The sequence below is a fragment of the Coregonus lavaretus genome, assembly GCF_964263955.1.
Source record: "Coregonus lavaretus genome assembly, chromosome: 28".
NCBI lineage: Eukaryota > Metazoa > Chordata > Actinopteri > Salmoniformes > Salmonidae > Coregonus > Coregonus lavaretus.
In genome coordinates this window covers 13244854-13265022 of record NC_140015.1, presented here as the reverse complement: position 1 = coordinate 13265022, position 20169 = coordinate 13244854, and the positions used below count along the sequence as shown (strand labels likewise).

The 20169-nt window shown below is 43.2% G+C and overlaps 2 protein-coding genes across 2 annotated transcripts; both read right to left on the bottom strand.

Annotated features, from left to right (window-relative positions):
- Positions 1 to 234: 234 nt before the first annotated feature.
- On the bottom strand, positions 235 to 5064 carry LOC311104442 (coenzyme Q-binding protein COQ10 homolog, mitochondrial). The gene is made up of 5 exons (XM_084146279.1): positions 4863 to 5064; positions 3793 to 3945; positions 3363 to 3555; positions 1543 to 1641; positions 235 to 813 (listed from the first exon to the last, which is right to left on the bottom strand). The coding sequence occupies exons 1-5, from the start codon at positions 4964 to 4966 to the stop codon at positions 649 to 651; spliced, it is 714 nt and encodes a 237-aa protein (XP_084002405.1). The 5' UTR covers positions 4967 to 5064; the 3' UTR covers positions 235 to 648.
- A 9485-nt stretch (positions 5065 to 14549) lies between these two features.
- LOC311103367 (estradiol 17-beta-dehydrogenase 1-like) lies at positions 14550 to 19587 on the bottom strand (the record flags this gene model as incomplete). Its single annotated transcript, XM_084144930.1, has 6 exons — positions 19462 to 19587; positions 18940 to 19101; positions 18535 to 18714; positions 18295 to 18388; positions 18002 to 18185; positions 14550 to 14717 (listed from the first exon to the last, which is right to left on the bottom strand). Exons 1-6 carry the CDS (start codon positions 19556 to 19558, stop codon positions 14550 to 14552), a joined length of 885 nt encoding a protein of 294 aa, XP_084001056.1. The 5' UTR covers positions 19559 to 19587.
- Between the last annotated feature and the right edge of the window lie 582 nt (positions 19588 to 20169).

Below are 20169 nucleotides of genomic sequence, written 5' to 3'. Positions count from 1 at the left end.
TGGAACTGTCCTGACTCAACAGAACATTGGTAGACAGTAAGAGAACAGGTCTCCTACCGGACAACTTTCTCTAACTGGAGCAGAGTTGTTCCCTTTGCTATTGAAACAATACTTTCTACACATCTGTGATCCTACCAACTTTCACCTAGCGCCGTCTTGACAATTACAGTAATCAACAATGAACAGAAGACACGCAGTTGACAACACATACAAAATAAATGCATGAGGCACAAAGAGTTTAGCAAAATATGAGCTTTTTAATTTTCCATTCACACACCAAAAACATAATATTCGTGTCGGTGAGGAAAAAGCTGACCTCTCAGATGTTTTGGAACACCGCAAAGGAGTCAGTTCATCTTCTGTAACTTAAATAAGAAGGTCCCTTTCAAACATGAACATTTGACAACAAACATCCACTTCCATCCCAAATAAAAATAGTATATACATTCAAGTAAATAAATTAAAGTTTCTGTAGTGCAAATAAATGTGCTTTTGTGTACATAAGAACAAAATCCAAAAGAGAAGACCCAGTCTCCTGCATAAGGCACTACCATGTTGAAATTGAGTGGTGAGGGGTTTCAGGTGGTGATGGTGGTAGGGAGCGGGTCTTATTTCAGTCCATGAGTGGGGGGCCAGGTAGGGGTCTCCTCATGCTGCTCGCCTCCTTGCTAGCGCCTCCTGGAGGGGGGCGTGGTGGCCCCCGTATAGTTTGGCTGCCCGTGACTCAAAGGCGTTCACCATCTGCTTCACCACCTCGTCAAAGAACAAGGTGGTCAGCTGGGAGTGCAGCAGGGACCTGAACTCGAAGGATACCTGAAGAGTGAAGGGGAGAAAATAATAAGTACTCTCAAATGCCATAACCATGCTGCTGACACAAGTGTACCTATCCATCTGAGGAATATTGTTTCCTTTGAGGACAGTCCTCATATCCAAACGAGGGACCACCGTCTGTATTCCTGATTTAATGGCTGGCTGACTGACTGAGAATGAACTCATTCCACTCCACACTATTCATTATTCCTGCCAAGTCATCCTAAGGCATTTCTTAATGAGCCTGTCCAAAAGACAGTCTGTCCTCCATCTCCCAAATCCCTCGCCCCGTTTCCACTACAGGTAACCTGTCCCAATATTTGGGTCACAAAGTCCCTGACAGGGAGAGATATCGCTATGACCTCTCTGGACAGCTATGTCAAGAAGCTAGGAACACTAACACAACCAAACTTGATATAAATAAAACCTAATTGGCTTTACTCAACGTCTTCCTTCCAAAAAATAATCTCTTTAGAGGTTGAGAGAAATGCAAGGCCTGGTGTAAAACTACCCCCCTGGCAGGCAATTTGATCTGAAGCCCTAAAGTTCATTAGTAATCATTCATGTTGGTGTGAGTAGACCGATGTAACACTGGTGTATCATTCATGATTGTTAACTACACTAAGACGATCTGTACTTCAGTGGGCTATTATCTAATCTTGCTGACTTTTAGTCTCAGGCTGACACCAAATAAAAGTGATCTGTTCTGGTGGACAAAATGGCGGTGCTCACATGGAACTCGATGTTGCAGGAGTCTGGTTGGTCCTCAGCAGGGGAAAACCTCCATAGCGTCTCCAGGTGGCTGAAGAGGGATCCGTCTGTACACACGGCCTGTGAGGCAACATGCACACTCATCATTACACACTGCTCTTGTCCAGGACATGGCCCCAGACAAAGCCTCTCTAATCCTTGCTCTATGGACGGAGGAGCACAATGTTAGCAGCTAGGTGATCAAAAAAACTATGTTGTATTTATCCCCTAGGAGGATCTAATCAATGTATTACAGACGATTTAACCCATTCACCTGGTCCCATTGTACATTTGAATCCCACAAGTTACAGTACTGAAATTCCACAGTACACGATATTCTTCAGAGAGTATTCACACCCCTTGACTTTATCCACATTTTGTTGTGTTACAGCCCGAATTTGGAATGTATTAAATTGAGATTGTGTCACTGGCCAACACACAATACCCCATAATGTCAAAGTAGCGTTACGTTTTTAGAAATGTGTACAAATTAATAAAAAACTTAAAGCTGAAATGTCTTGAGTCAAGTATTCAACCCCTTTGTTATGGCAAGCCTAAATCAGTTCAGGAGTACACATTTGCTTAACAAGGCACATAAGTTGCATGGACTCACTGTGTGCAATAATAGTGCTTAACATGATTTTTGAATGGCTACCTCATCTCTGTACCCCACACATACAATTATCTGTAAGGTCCCTCAGTCAAGCAGTGAATTTCAAACAGATTAAACCGCAAAGACCAGGGAGGTTTTCCAATGCCTCACAAAAGGGCAACTATTGGTAGTTAGAGAGTTTAATGGCTGTGATAGGAGAAAACGGAGGATGGTTCAACAACATTGTAGTTACTCCACAATACTAACCTAATTGACAGAGTGAAAATAAGGAAGCCTGTACAGAATAAAAATATTCCAAAACATGCACCCTGTTTGCAATAAGGCACTAAAGTAAAACTGCAAAAAGTGGCAAAGAAATGAACTTTATGTCCTGAATACAAAGCGTTATGTTTGGGGCAAATCCAACACAACACATCACTGAGTTCCGCTCTTCATATTTTCAAGCATGGTGGTGGCTGTATCATGTTATGAGTATGCTTGTCATCGGCAAGGACTAGGGACTTTTTTAGGATAAAAAGAAACGGAATAGAGCTCAGAACAGGCAAAATCCTAGAGGAAAACCTGGTTCAGTCTGCTTCCCAACAGACACTGGGAGACAAATTCACTGTTCAGCAGGACAATAGCATAAAACGCAAGGCCAAATATACACTGGAGTTGTTTACCAAGAAGATAGTGAATGTTCCTGATTGCCCGAGTTACAGTTTTGACTTAAAATCGCCTTGAAAATATATGGCAAGACTTGGAAATGGCTGTCTAGCAATGATCAACAACCAACTTGACAGAGCTTGAAGAATTTTGAAAATAATAATGTGCAAATATTGTACAATCCAGGTGTGCAAAGCTCTTAGAGACTTACTATCTAGTAAGACTCACAGCTGTCATCACTGCCAAAGGCGATTCTAACACTTATTGACTTATGTAAATGAGATTTTCTGCATTTCATTTTCAATATGTGCAAAAATGTAATGTTTTCACTTTGTCATTATGGGGTATTCTGTGTAGATGGATGATCATTATTATAATTTTTTATCCGGTTTGAATTCAGGTTGTAACAACAAAATGTGGAACAAGTCAAGGTGTATGAATACTTTCTGAAGGCACTCTAAATAGGGCACAATTTTCATATTGATACAGGGTGTCTACCCTCTCCTTGCTATAAACCGTGTTGTACCATGTTATTGGGGCTTACCTTGACTTGGCGGTTTGGGACAACCGTGACCTCCGAGGTGTAACGCTCCACGATGGGGGGGAACCCAATCTCCAGCTGGGCCCGGACATCCCCGTTCCTTCCCTTCACGACCCGGGACTTCTTACACCAAGGGACAAAGTGCTGGTACTGGTCCACACTGGCCACAACCCTGTACATCTGCTCTGGAGTGTACCTGGATGGGGAAGGAGAGGGCGATCCATCAAGAAGATGCTCATAGGACTACTCAGGTCCACTTAAAAAAAATAAGACAGGAATAAACATTGGCCTGTGATATAGTAAAGATACAATATGCTCAGGTCTATTTCAATCCAACCACATGTTAACTGAAGGTTATTGGAGTTGAGAATAGAAAGGTGGGGCTTTAGAATCAGAGGGGCAGAGAGGAGTTGTGTGTGTGATGACGTCTCACCCTAGTGTGCGGCTCTCAGAGTACTCCATCCTGCGGGCAATGATGGCGGCAGCCAGGTTAATGAAGTTGCGGGAGGGTGTAGACCGAAGGAGGGGGGAGGACAGGGGCAGGGTGGCACGCCGTGCTGACAAGGCCCCACAGGTGCCCAGGTGTCTGGGAGGAGGAGGAGAGGGAGAAAATGATGTGTTAATCTGTGGTAAAGCACAATGGTCTTATGCTCAGATAGTTTTAGCCACCTGCCGTGGTGACTTTTTTGTTTGATAGTCAATCTTTTCAAACTCCAGAAGAAAATAACAGTTTTAAAGTATCATAACAAAAACGATCTACATTATTTTGTCCCAGTTTGGTGAAAATAGTCTGATGGTGTGTTTAAATCCCAGACTTAAAACAATGAGATCAGATCAAACCCTTTCAAAAGCTCAATAACTTCCACTATGTAGTAGGCCTATCTAAAATAAAACAGCAATTTTCTAATTCTGTAGCCTACTAGAAACCATATATTCTAAGGTGTATAATTATGCTAAAGTTGTATTTTAGCTTTTAAAAATGTTATCAATCGCGAGATGTGCATCGTCACTTTGTAATAGAAACTTTCTCCATTTGGAAAAATAGAATTTTCTATATAAAATTCTTATTCGTGCTTATGAATTTAACATGTTCAATTGTACTGCACTATTTTATTTGTTCCAAATTAGCTCAGATTTGACCAACTTTAATTGTAACCGGAAATCCAGCTTAATTTTCTCTTGATATATATATATATATATATATATATATATATATATATATATATATATATATATATATATATATATATATATAAATAAATAAACAATTGTTTCTTATTTTGTTCGTTTATCCCCTACCTCTCTGCTGCCCAATGCAGACCCTATGGGGGAGCGACCTAGGCCTACATTTTACACGAACATCGCAGATTTAAAACGTATTTTGTTATGTAAAAAAATGTCATTTGCGTTGTATTGACAGTTGGTGAATGATCAAAATAGTCTACACGTCGCCGGTTGCTGCAAACTTGCTGGAGGATTGCTCACCGGCATTTTTGCTCTTACCTTATATTTGCTCTGTTGGGATTTCCTCGTACAACTTTTGAAGAGTGTACTTCAGACATCTCAACCAGTGCCCGGAAAAGAAGATGGGTGGTTTTGTTGGCCATGCTCGAGGTTTGTGGTAATGCAAATTCTCAAAGTTTGAAGAGAAGCGTTGACTCCCTGCGTAGACCAGCTTTGTCCAAGGTCTGCTATAAAATCATGTGGCACTCAGGTTGCATAAGACATAACGTGTGACGCGGTGTGTCTATGTCAGACGACCAATCGGAACGAAAGATAGCAGTCATCATGTGGGAAATTCCTATACAGACCATTCATTATTTTGGGTAGTTTCAGTTTTTTTCTGTTCGCCATAGAGAACTGTATCTCTCTCTCTCTCACACACACACTCATTCAGTTGCCTACTGCAGGTATGAAAACTAAACATGCTGTGTATTACCTAATTGACTTGACATTCAGATACGCTATTCTTATATTTCATATTTCAATATTTTAGAGGAGATGGATTGATATTGTCAACTAATTCTCAATGTCACTGCCAGCAGTGTAGGCATAAATGTATGTGTGGCTGGGCATAAGTAAAAGTGGCTGGGCCAACATTTTCCAGCAAAAATACAGCACAAATTCCCCCGAGATATTTAAGTGAAAATTTGTGCATTCACATTGCATAATTTAACACATAACACAGGATAAATGTGACCAAGAAACACCACAAATTTCCCTTTACAAACGAGCCCGTTATTACTGCCAAGTAGTCAGTGCAAGTGCACAACTGTGCAACAACACAACGCTTACAACAACACCGCTGACAAAACAGGCCCACTGTCCTAGTCCGACATAATGAAATATACAACATGTCTATCACCTACATATTCAGAGAGGCAGAGAGAGCGTGAGAGATCTACAGCACAGGAACAACTGGTGGATTCAGGACCATTGTCAGCGCATCGGCCAGACACCAGCTCAGCACTGGATTGGAATATGCGCAAACAGCTTATGGCATAAATAAGCAAGGAAGAATAGAAAGCCGTGAAGGTGTTTTCATTAAGCCCAAAAGACCACACTTTTTGCCATATGAAAACAGCCACACACAATACAATACAAACACTTTAGGCCTATATCTTGAACTGTATGGCAGGAATGAAATGAATAGCTTACTTTGAATAAGCAAACGCTACAGTATAGTCACTCAGGCATAAAAACATGAAATCATTATACATAATTATTTTATGATTAGCTCACTTGAATCAGCAAACATGGCCTGCCCAGGCAGGCATGAAAACATGAAATCATCATACATAGCCTAATATCAAGGTGGGTATGAATACAGTAGCTCACTTTGAATCGAACACATATAAAAAACAGAAAACATCACATTCACATAAGTATTCAGTACTTTGTTGAAGCTCCTTTGGCAGCGATTACAGCCTCAAGTCTTCTTGGGTATGATGTTACAAGCTTGGCACACATGTATTTGCGGAGTTTCTCCCATTCTTCTCTGCAGATCCTCTCAAGCTCTGTTAGGTTGGATGGGGAGCGTCGCTGCACAACTATTTTCAGGTCTCTCCAGTCCCCGCAGCTGAAAAACATCCCCACAGCATGATGCTGCCACCACCATGCTTCACCGTAGGGATGGTGCCAGGTTTCCTCCAGACTTGACACTTGGCATTCAGGCCAAAGAGTTCAATCTTGGTTTCATCAGACCAGAGAATCTTGTTTCTCATGGTCTGAGAGTCCTTTAGGTGCCTTTTGGTAAACTCCAAACAGGCTGTTATGTGCCTTTTACTGAGGAGTGGCTTCCGTCTGGCCACTCTAACATAAAGGCCTGATTGGTGGAGGGCTGCAGAGATGGCTGTCCTTCTGGAAGATTCTCCCATTTCCACAGAGGAACTCTGGAGCTCTGTCAAAGTGACCATTGGGTTCTTGGTCACCTCCCTGACCAAGGCCCTTCTCCCCCGATTGCTCAGTTTGTTCTTGGGACCTTCAATGCTGCCAAAAATTTTTTGGTACCGTTCCCCATATCTGTGCCTCGATACAATGCTGTCTCAGAGCTCTACGGACAATTTCTTCGACCTCATGGCTTGGTTTTTGCTCGGACATGCACTTTCAACTGTGGTACCTTATATAGACAGGTGTGTTGGGGTTAGGGGGGGGGGGGGGGGGGGGTTGTGGTACCATATGATTGCGATATTACATTAGATCCCAGGAACCTCCTACTACATTTTTCAAAATGTCTGATTAGTCAGGAGACAATACAAACAGCAAATAAAATTAATGTATTTCATTTTAATTGTTATATATTTGAAGCCATCCTGATTGGGTGGGCCAGTGTTCAATCTTGAAGGGCCTCTACCCAGACTGGCCCTGCCATGGCTTCGCCTCTGGTCACTGCCCAATCACCCCCCAAATTGAATGGTCAAATTCCAATGCAGTGTTCTCAACACTGTCACAGTGATGCTCTTGTGGAGAGTCAAAGTCCAAACTCACCATGCATGATGTGGGTGGGTGTTTCATGACAGAGGGGATGGCTGAGACAGATGACCTGTCTGGTTATGATGCAAACCTGGACTTTGGTACGCTGACTGGTACACTATCTCCAACTGTGGGTTCAAACAAACACAGGGCAACTTGCAAATTATAGCAGGTTGACATGGGTCACATGACATGACCTACTGTACTGCAGGCCTAGAAAGAACATCCATTTTGGTATTACCAATATTTCAGAATAACATTGCTTTAATCCACTATTTGATTAAAATAATTGAGGCTATGCTGTGTGTTGACCTCCCACACTAATTCATGTCCTATAGCTTAGGCTATTATAAGGCCAGCTATAAAACTGTTAGTCTAACGAACCACTTAATTATTAATGACCTATGTGGCAACATAGCCAGAAGTGGAGGAATTAGGTCGCATTCAGGATCGTCAGGCCTCTATTAGGCCAGTTTACCAAACAGCGATTGGACAGTCAATCCAATCAGAGATGGTAGGTACTGTACATATACGTAACTCAGAGGCTGGCTCGGTCTGTGCTGAAATTGTAGGTTAGGTCATATGCCATAGCTCGCTCTGTGCTGTAATGGTATGTTCTTAGACAAGCGTTTGGCTCTTGAGTGTTAATATCACACTGTACTTTACATAACCCACAGAAGGTAAAATAAGACCAAGTTTGCTCTGTTGAGAGTGGTGACATTTTATGTCACCTTTTTGTGCCAGTTTGGGATGGAACGAAACAGGAGCCTGAAGTGAGAGATGTATTTGTCTTTAACTTTTTTCATAGGCTTTTAGAATTACCGTGTACTTCATTGTTTCCATTAGACTCAAATTCAACGTTTAAAAAAAAAATGTTGACCAGTGTCTGCAACTGTGAATGGCCTTCACAAAGGAGACAAAACAAACCATCACTTACAGTGACGTCTTTACGCTTTAGAGATGTCATCATCAGTCACCTGGCTGTATGTTTTACGTAGATGTGCCAATTATTTAACTTTATAGGCTTATCCCTCTTTCAAATCAGGAACTTTATCAACAAGCCAACACGATGGATAGGATTACTCTATATACCACCTGGTGGACAAAATAAAGAACATCTGTCGACTCATGTTGGATCATGTGAGAAACACTTCAATAATATTTACAGTAAATCAGTGAATAAAACAGATTAACACATAAACAGGTTAAACAGGGATGTTGATGAGGAGCTTGTATGCGGTCTCTTGGAGGTTGAAATCTCCTCCTTCAAACTAAAATAGTTGTCATCAGATTTCATGAGTCACATCATGGACCTTAACCAGAACAATAGAGACTGTAATTATCTCCTGTGTGTAAGTGTGTGTGTGTGTGTGTGTGTGTGTGTGTGTGTGTGTGTGTGTGTGCGCAGATGTTCGTATGCATTGTTTGTGTTCAGTTGTTTGACGAGGAAGGACAGAGAAACTCTGGGTTAGAGATATTTCAAACATGTCCATGAAACAGGTCACAGAGCTAGAAAATCACATGAGGGAGAAAGTCTGTACATAGTTCAATGTCAGAACATTGTGATTCTGGCAGGGAAAACATGCTGGGCTGCATACTGTGTTAGGTAGTAGTGAACTACATGTAGTTCAACCAGTAATTTAACTACATTTTGCAGTAGCTTGGTGGTAGTTGAACTTAATTCAAATATTGGGAGTGTTAATTACTGTACTTTAGCATGTGGTGGTGTAGCTACTGGAACTACTGGAACTATACACTACCTTTTTTGCAAAAATAAAATAAAATATGGGTGAAATAGGCAAGAATTTCCTTTGTTTTTCGACATCAGACCTGTCTAATTTTCACTTGAAATTAGACATTCTGTTTTGACTCCAGAGTGATCTGCTCTTTCAATCTGTCATCTATGACATTTAGATATTATTATTTATCATAAAGTAGTTTGGATGTAGTGTTAAATAAAATATATTTTTGTTAAGAGTAGCTTAACTTCTAGTAATTGCTTGCTTGGTAAACTATATTTTCAGAGTAGCTTCTCCAACACTACTAATGATTGAAACAAACAATGAAATACAAGAACAGTTTCTCTCATATGGACAGATCATGATAAATGCCTTGGTTTTAAAAACAATCACTTGTCTTGGAATGAAAGCTCTCCCTGACGTCTCGCTCTTTCCCATGATAATCATCAATAGAGAAAAACTATGTTTACAGGGAATATTGTGCAAGCGAAGTTGTGGTATGTTTAGACGAGTGCCAAGCAGACAGGGCCTGATGATCTGATCTGAGACCTTGAGTTAGCCTTATCTCAAGGCCTGGGAGCTGACTGGGGGTATAGTCTGTCACAGCCCGAGAAGGGCTGGTTGAACTGAACACACACACACACACACAGGGGAACACACGGGCATACGGGCACAAACACGTTTGTGAGATAGTGGTCCGGGAAGTAAATTGTTGTGTGGAATAATACCTGTGACAGTTTCATATCCCTGCCATGCCCTTGAGAATTATACCACACCCATGAAACACCAGTGTCAAAAACAGAGACTTGTGGGAGGGAAAAGTACTAGCAAAGTGCTCTATAATAAAATACATTAACCCAAACACAAATGTTGTTTTAACCCTCCCGTTGTCCTAGGGTCAAAATGACCCGCCACTGTGTTGAACCAACTTTATTAAATTGTTATATTTTGGGGATCATTTGTGAGAAGGAGGCAGTGAGACTTTAAAGAAAGTATCACTGCCTCCTTCTCACAAATGATCCAAAAAATATAAAAATTTAATAAAGTTGGTTCAACACAGTGGCGGGTCATTTTGACCCTAGGACAACGGGAGGGTTAAGAAATTATGAAAGAGTTTGGTGTGTTTTTTTCACTATCTAATCATGTCATGGGGGTTGTTCAATGACACACATGAATTTGTGTGATTCGTGATTTGAAGGAGTCAGGCGCAGGAGGGTAAATCACAGTATACAGAGTTTTTTCCGTAATCCAGCGTAACCAGTCCAGTGCGCAAAACAGGCGCACTGGAACAAACATGCACACAGGGAAAATACCCCGGCAATACAAAATACTGAGCTCAACCGAGCTACTAATCCTCACAATAATCAATCACCCACTAGGGGGCAGAGGGAACACTTAAACACGTACTAATGAGGGGAATATGAACCAGGTGTGTGTAATTGACAAGACAAGACAAATGGAATGATGAGATATGGAGCGGCAGTGGCTAGAAGGCCGGTGACGACGAACGCCGAAGCCTTCCAGAACAAGGAGGAGGCGGCTTCGGAGGATGTCGTGACAATTTCTTTAAAAATAATAATAAGCCATTTAGCAGACGCTTTTGTCCAAAGCGACTTACAGTCATGCATGCATACAATTTTGTGTATGGGTGGTCCCGGGGCTCGAACCCACTACCTTGGCGTTTCAAGTGCCGTGCTCTACCAGTTGAGCTACAGAGGACCACAAAATCTAATAATTTCATTTCAGAGAGCAGGGATTCTTGAAAGTCGGGACAATCCTTGTCTGGCAGGGAAATTTCATTTTTATAGTTGAAAAAGGTAAATTTTGTTTCAATATTTGCTCTTAAAAATAACATTTAGGGGAATTTTATTGTGGAAAATATGTGTTTTTGTAATTTTCCAAATATTTTAAAATGTATTAATTTCCATGTCAGCTCTCTGCCAGGAAATGCCCTTGTCTGGTGCAAAGTATCACAATTTCAAACTCCATCAAAAAGTGTAAAAAATTCTAATAACTGGCAAAAATGAATATTAACTGGAGAAGTATCATATGTAGTTTCTTGCAATACCCATCTATGACTTTGAGGAATATTTCTCTCAAAACTGTGATTCCTACAAAATGTGTTCAGAGTTTTGGTCAACTCCGTCAGATTTGTCTAAAATCCTAAATTAATCAGAATTGAGCAGGGTCAGCTATACCATGAGATTCCCTTCTTCATCTCCTGATTAACTGTAGTGCAACAAGACCACCCATGATCTGAAAAGTTCTCTAGTTTTGATAGCTTTAAACAAACAATATTGAAATCACCATGGTCTGTCACGATCGTCTAGAACAGATGAGGACCAAGGCGCAGCGTTGCAGGCAAACATACTCTTTATTTAGAGACACGATCAAAAACAACAAACGATACGTGACAGTTCACGGTCTAACATAAACAGACTAGAAACAAGATCCCACAAACACTAAGGGAAAACCGACAGTTTAAATATGGCTCCCAATCAGAGACAACCAGCCACAGCTGACACTCGTTGCCTCTGATTGGGAGTCACTCAGGCCAACAAAGAAATGAAACATATAGAATATACACACCCTGGCTCAACATATAGAGTCCCAGAGCCAGGGTGTGACAGTACCCCCCCCTAAAGGCGCGGACTGCGACCGCGCCTAAACGTACACAAACCAGGGGAGGGCTGGGTGGGCATTCCTCCTCGGAGGTGGTTCCGGCTCCGGGCTTGACCACCACCCTTCCACCATCCCCCCGTGGCGCCCCTGGTCCGGTCTGGCCCCGCAGGCTGGAGCTGGACCGGACATCGTAGAAGCGGACCGCTTTGGCTCCATTGTGGAGCCGCTGACCGGTACCTTACCAGGCACCGGTGACCCAGGCACGGGTTGTGCTGGATAGACGACACGCACCCCTGGCTTGGTGCGTGGAGCCGGAACGGGCCGGACCGGGCTGACGATGCGCACCCCTGGCTTGGTGCGTGGAGTAGGAACGGGCCGGACCGGGCTGACGATGCGCACCCCTGGCTTGGTGCGTGGAGTAGGAACGGGCCGGACCGGGCTGACGATGCGCACCCCTGGCTTGGTGCGTGGAGTAGGAACGGGCCGGACCGGGCTGACGATGCGCACCCCTGGCTTGGTGCGAGGAGCAGGGACAGGCCGGACCGGGCTGGCGACGCACACCGTAGGCTTGGTGCGTGGAGTAGGAACAGGCTGGACAGGGCTGGAGACTCTCACCATTGGCCTGGTACGGGGAGCAGGAACAGGCCGGACCGTACTGGGGACACACACCACTGGCCCTACGCAGGGATCTGGAATGGGCCGGACCGGACTGGTAACACACCCCAGTACCTCTCGCCGTGCCTCTACACCTTCCATCCCCTCTTCGACCAGTGGCCCCCGTAACCTGGCGGCCTCCTCTGCCAACCCGCTGGGCCGCACTGTCGCGGTCTCCTGCTGGCCCGTCGTCCATGACGTTAGCCCCCCCCTAAAAATTTTCTGGGCGTCTCTCCTACCCGTGGACCAGGTCTCCATGTCCCTCGCCAGACTTTCGCCCTTCTGCTTCCAAGTCCGGCCCTTCTCTTCCTCACCCGGCTTGACCCAGTCCAGGAGGCGAAGGAGATCTGCTAGAGAACTCCCTGGCGATGGCTCCTGGACACGCTGCTTGGTCCAGTCTTGGTGGGATCTTCTGTCACGATCGTCTAGAACAGATGAGGACCAAGGCGCAGCGTTGCAGGCAAACATACTCTTTATTTAGAGACACGATCAAAAACAACAACCGATACGTGACAGTTCACGGTCTAACATAAACAGACTAGAAACAAGATCCCACAAACACTAAGGGAAAACCGACAGTTTAAATATGGCTCCCAATCAGAGACAACCAGCCACAGCTGACACTCGTTGCCTCTGATTGGGAGTCACTCAGGCCAACAAAGAAATGAAACATATAGAATATACACACCCTGGCTCAACATATAGAGTCCCAGAGCCAGGGTGTGACATGGTCACAACCATAACCTGCCAACTCCATCTCCATTATATATGAAGAATATGAATTTTGGTTCAAATATGTAGATTTTAGAGTCATAAAGCAACTGAGGAAAAACAAAATGTGTATTTTGTATAACACTTGAATGACGAAGAAAATAAGCCATAACTCCGTAAAATGTCAATTCTGTCAGATTTTTGTCTAACATCAACTCTGTCAGAGTGCTGAAAAAACTGATAGAATGGTTATATTTTGTTGTGGATTGTCAAATAAATCACTTACTATATTTTCCAAATGTTTGTATTTAAAGTTTGGGGTCACTTATGTCTGTTTTGAGTTTCTGTTTTCAACTCCGTCAGTGGCTTGTCAACTCAGTGGCTTGTCAACTCCCTTAAGATAGATGTTTTTGGTAAATATTCAGAAAACATATGTTCATCATTGTCCTGCAATATATGCTTAAACTATTGAAGTACAGTACTTGCCGTGCTAGACATGCTTTATGAATCTTATTTTATGTTCTGAATTTAGAAAAACATGCCAAAATGCTAACAAAATTAGCCCTGGAGCATTATACAGTAGTATAAAACAAAACAAAAAGACGTTTGGAGATTTATATTACATATTTGAATAATCTAATTCTAGAATGAAACAATCAAGGCCTTTAAACACTTGTTGGACAATAAATATATAAATAAAATGCCTTTTACAGAGTTCACATAAATCCAATATTTTAGTTAGGAGTTTGTTCCTTTACATTGTGTGGTAGCTGATACTTTGGTCTATAAAAATGTATATTTCAAATGTTGTTAATATTAAGAAAAATATTTGTAAAAGAAAAGTTGGGATTGTCCCGTCTTTCAAGAATCCCTGAGAGACAAATCCGCCTCACTCTCAGATAAATGAGTAGTACTCCTAGGTTTTACACAGTCAAATGTAACAATAACTACATTCTTTATAAAGAACTGTATGAATGATACATTTGATACAGTAATATTTGACATTTTAATAATTTAGCAGATGCTCTTATTCAGAGCGACTTACAGTAAAAGTGCATTCATGTTAAGATAGCTAAGTGAGACAACCACACATCACAGTCAAATATACAGGATACGAACATTTCATTCCATGCTAAACAATGGATATATAGCGTTTTGCCAAAAAAAAGTGATTTCATACACATACACTAAAATCTAAGAACAGTAATATCTTACACACACATGAAGGTACCCATTAGCAATAATTTCTGATGAAAAACATTGGTGGATATAAACTCTTCAAATGTATAAGAAAGTTGTGATATCATAGCAAAGCCTCCACCTTGAAGTTGGTGGTTGAACATTGTGTGTAAAGAAGACGATTTTGGATGTCCATGTTGTTGGCTGAAATTATGTGCTTGTGTGTGGCTCCAATGCAAATAATATGTATAACTTATATATAGCCTATGTATGTATAAAGTAAAGGGTTATATTACATTCTATAGTTTTATGGCTATTTTTGTTCCTCTTTCCCGTTGGTTGAGAAGATGATCTTGCTCATAGTTCTGATGTACTGGGACCCGTCCAGTGCTGAGATCTTAGGGCTGCTGAGGGGCAGGAGGGCATTGTTGGTGTAGTATCTGAATGCAGGGTTCGATGACTGGATGGCATCCAGAAATACCTATAGTGAGAGGGGTCCAGCTATCAAATCCACTCAAAAGTCCTACTTACACTTCCATAGAAAATCTATAAATATCTAGTATCATATACACTACCGTTCAAAAGTTTGGGGTCACTTAGAAATGTCCTTGTTTTTGAAAGAAAATCATTTTTTTGTCCATTAAAATAACATCAAATTGATCAGAAATACAGTGTAGACATTGTTAATGTTGTAAATGGCTATTGTAGCTGGAAACAGCTGATTTTTTATGAAATATCTACATAGGCGTACAGAGGCCCATTATCAGCAACCATCAGTCCTGTGTTCCAATGTCTCATTGTGTTTGCTAATCCAAGTTTATCATTTTAAAAGGCTAATTGATCATTAGAAAACCCTTTTGCAATTATGTTAGCACAGCTGAAAACTGTTGTGCTGATTAAAGAAGCAATAAAACTGGCCTTCTTGAGACTAGTTGAGTATCTGGAGCATCAGCAATTGTGGGTTCGATTACAGGCTCAAAATAGCCAGAAACAAATAACTTTCTTCTGAAACTCGTCAGTCTATTCTTGTTCTGAGAAATGAAGGCTATTCCATGCGAGAAATTGCCAAGAAACTGAAGATCTCGTACAACGCTGTGTAATACTCTCTTCACAGAACAGCGCAAACTGTCTCTAACCAGAATAGCAAGAGGAGTGGGAGGCCCCGGTGCACAACTGAGCAAGAGGACAAATACATTAGAGTGTCTAGTTTGAGAAACAGACGCCTCAACTGGCAGCTTCATTAAATAGTACCCGCAAAACACCAGTCTCAACGTCAACAGTGAAGAGGTGACTCCGGGATGCTGACCTTCTAGGCAGAGTTGCAAAGAAAAAGCCATATTTCAGACTTTCACTGGACAGAGGAAGATAGGAAAAAAGTGTTATGGACAGACGAATCGAAGTTTGAGGTGTTCAGATCACAAAGAAGAACATTTGTGAGACGCAGACCAAATGAAAATATGCTGGAGGAGTGCTTGATGCCATCTGTCAAGCATGGTGGAGGAAATGTGATGGTCTGGGGGTGCTTTGGTGGTGGTAAAGTGGGAGATTTGTACAGGGTAAAAGGGATCTTGAAGAAGGAAGGCTATCACTCCATTTTCCAACGCCATGCCATACCCTGTGGATGGCGCTTGATTGGAGCCAATTTCCTCCTACGACAGGACAATGACCCAAAGCACAGCTCCAAACTATGCAAGAACTACACTGCTCAAAAAAATAAAGGGAACACTTAAACAACACAATGTAACTCCAAGTCAATCACATTTCTGTGAAATCAAACTGTCCACTTAGGAAGCAACACTGATTGACAATACATTTCACATGCTGTTGTGCAAATGGAATAGACAACAGGTGGAAATTATAGGCAATTAGCAAGACATCCCCAATAAAGGACTGGTTTTGCAGGTGGTGACCACAGACCACTTCTCAGTTCCTATGCTTCCTGGCTGATGTTTTGGTCACTTTTGAATGCTGGCGGTGCTTTCACTCTAGTGGTAGCATGAGACGGAGTCTACAACCCCCACAAGTGGCTCAGGTAGTGCAGCTCATCCAGGATGGCACATCAATGCGAGCTGTGGCAAGAAGGTTTGCTGTGTCTGTCAGCGTAGTGTCCAGAGCATGGAGGCGCTACCAGGAGACAGGCCAGTACATCAGGAGATGTGGGGAGGCCGTAGGAGGGCAACAACCGAGCAGCAGGACTGCTACCTCCGCCTTTGTGCAAGGAGGAGCAGGAGGAGCACTGCCAGAGCCCTGCAAAATGACCTCCAGCAGGCCACAAATGTGCATGTGTCTGCTCAAACGGTCAGAAACAGACTCCATGAGGGTGGTATGAGGGCCCGACGTCCACAGGTGGGGGTTGTGCTTACAGCCCAACACCGTGCAGGACGTTTGGCATTTGCCAGAGAACACCAAGATTGGCAAATTCGCCACTGGCGCCCTGTGCTCTTCACAGATGAAAGCAGGTTCACACTGAGCACGTGACAGACGTGACAGAGTCTGGAGACGCCGTGGAGAACGTTCTGCTGCCTGCAACATCCTCCAGCATGACCGGTTTGGCGGTGGGTCAGTCATGGTGTGGGGTGGCATTTCTTTGGGGGGCCGCACAGCCCTCCATGTGCTCGCCAGAGGTAGCCTGACTGCCATTAGGTACCGAGATGAGATCCTCAGACCCCTTGTGAGACCATATGCTGGTGCGGTTGGCCCTGGGTTCCTCCTAATGCAAGACAATGCTAGACCTCATGTGGCTGGAGTGTGTCAGCAGTTCCTGCAAGAGGAAGGCATTGATGCTATGGACTGGCCCGCCCGCTCCCCAGACCTGAATCCAATTGAGCACATCTGGGACATCATGTCTCGCTCCATCCACCAACGCCATGTTGCACCACAGACTGTCCAGGAGGGAGGTCATACAGGCATGTGGAGGCCACACACACTACTGAGCCTCATTTTGACTTGTTTTAAGGACATTACATCAAAGTTGGATCAGCCTGTAGTGTGGTTTTCCACTTTAATTTTGAGGGTGACTCCAAATCCAGACCTCCATGGGTTGATACATTTGATTTCCATTAATATTTTTTGTGTGATTTTGTTGTCAGCACATTCAACTATGTAAAGAAAAAAGTATTTAATAAGATTATTTCATTCATTCAGATCTAGGATGTGTTATTTTAGTTTTCCCTTAATTTTTTTGAGCAGTGTATTTAGGGAAGAAGCAGTTAGCTGTTATTCTGTCTATAATGGAGTGGCCAGCACAGTCACCGGATCTCAACCCTATTGAGTTGTTGTGGGAGTAGCTTGACCATATGGTACATAAGAAGTGCCCATCAAACCAATCCAACTCGTGGGAGGTGCTTCAGGAAGCATGGGGTGAAATCTCTTCAGATTACCTCAACAAATTGACAACTAGAATGCCAAAGGTCTGCAAGGCTGTAATTGCTGCAAATTGAGGATTCTTTGACAAAAGCAAAGTTTGAAGGACACAATTATTATTTCAATTAAAAATCATTATTTATAACCTTGTCAATGACTACATTTCCTATTCATTTTGCTATATTTCCTATTCAAACTCATTTCATGTATGTTTTCATGGAAAAAACAAGGACATTTCTAAGTAACCCCAAACTTTTGAACGGTAGAAAGGGAGGAGAAAGAGGGAGAGGAGCACCTTAGGAGATCAGCTAAATAACTAATAGATGTCAAGTAAGCACTAGGAATAGTACCCCCTCTAGTGGTCCTTCTAGGCCACTGCAGACACACCACAGCCTACTGTACCTTCACAATATCCTCTGTGTCCTGAGCTGCATTCTGGAACACCATCCCACAGTGTTGCAGGTACGTGTCATAGAGGCTGCGTGTGTGGGCGTCGACCTGCTGCAGTGAACAGTCCCCTGGCTCTGCCCTCTGCGGGTTGTCCAGGAAATCCGTGTTGACAGGGCCGCACTCAATAAGACTCACACTGTATGATGGTGGATGGAGTCAATCAATACTAACACAGATACAGTGCACATCCAAAACGAAACACTGACAAAGGGATACATGAGATGTTGACCTCTGTCTGGACTCACTGGATGTTGAAGTGCTGCAGGAGAATGGCCAGACTCTCACAGGCGCCCTCTACTGCAAATTTACTGGCACAGTACACCTCATTAAAGGGGAGTCCTACAATACAATAACACACAGAGATCTGTGATTATCATGGCAATAAATACTGAACAAAGCTCCAAATCTGACCTCAGATCAGTGTCTAAGGGCAATTTCATCCCACTCCCCCTCCTGTCATCCCAGCCCTGCTCTCTCTCTCTCACCCTTTAGCCCACCGATGCTGCCAGTGACCAGGATGCGTCCGTGGCCCTGGGCCTTCATCCCTGGTAGGAAGGCCTGGATGGTGCTGATGGTGCCCAGGAGATTGACTTCCAGGATCTGCCTCATGGTGGCCAGGGACTGGGCCTCCAACGGCCCCATCAACCCCACACCAGCATTACACACTGCCAACAAGAAGACCACAGACACACAGAAAGTCAGAGCACATGACATACTGTCTGCTGTACACATGTAAAGAAATAGTCTTTGATGTACAAATATGAAGGACATCTGTTCTTCTGTTTTGCGCACACAACCACATACAACCCCACACACACACACACGCATGCACACGTGCACACACACACACGATATTACACTATAACTGTAAGTCATGACTCTGGCCGTACCCAGAATGTTCACCCTCTTCTCCCTGACCCTGTCCCTGGCATCCAGAATGGACCCCTGGTCAGTGATGTCCAACTGGAGGATGTCCAGGGTGTCCTTGTGCAGGCCCTTCACACAGTCCAGCAGACGCTCCTTCTTGGCAAGATTCCTCATGGTGGCATAGACTAAACAGAGGGGATATCAGTGGTCAAGGACATCAGAGATCTACCATTAAACATGTACAGAACAAAAAGGATGAAATACAGAGCTTTACGATAACATTATATTGTCACCATGGTTTCCAAAACTATAATTTTCTGTAATTACATTGTGATGCAGGTAAACCAACCAAAACCTGTTTTCTAATATGTGCCTGCCATGTAGTCAACCTGCATAATACTCAGAGACAGCTTACTGCTTCAAAGCCGTTATGCAACAAACATGTCACATATTGTACCCACACTGTTTATTGCATGATTTTACGGCACTGAATAAAATAAACGCTTTCTGTACAGTGACGTCCTTGCAAGTCAGTTGCTGCTTACCTTTGTACATTTTCGCTGGATCCGAGGCCAGCCGGACGGCCAGACTGAGGCCTATCCCAGAGGAGCATCCTGTGATCAGCACCACTGTCTGCTCCATTGGGCTGCTGGTCTACACGTCCTTTGTGTCTGGTACCTAACAGAGAGATGAGGTCTGAGGGAAGGAGACGAGTAGATACGCGAGGCAGCTCAGTAGGGTTTGATGAGGGGTGTGAGATGAGATGGTATGGGAAGAGATCCAGTTTGTTTTGTTTGCTGATGCTCAAAGTCATGTTTTCACTGTCTTCCCTATCACAAGGTCCCTAGAATATAAACATGCTCTCATTTCCCAGCCCAGGATGGAGTTTTGCTAGGCCAGGTGTTCCCACGAGGTCTGTCTGTGACCATCAACCCATCACCCGAGCCCTTTCACTCACTGTTTGGTTCAAAACATTCTCTAAGACCTAAACCTCAACTGGAGTTGTGCATATAGGGTCTGAGCATTGAGCAAGTTGAGGAAGTTAAACTCCTAGGTAAAACATTGGATGGTCACTTATCATGGGCAAGTCATATTTACAAAGTTGTTGTGAAGATGGGGAGGGGTATGTCTGTTATAAAAATATGTTCTGTGTTTTTGACACAAAGATCAACTGTACTAGTTGTTCAGGCTCTGGTCTTGTCCAATCTTGATTACTGTCCAGTAATACGGTCCAGTGCAGCAAAGAAAGACTT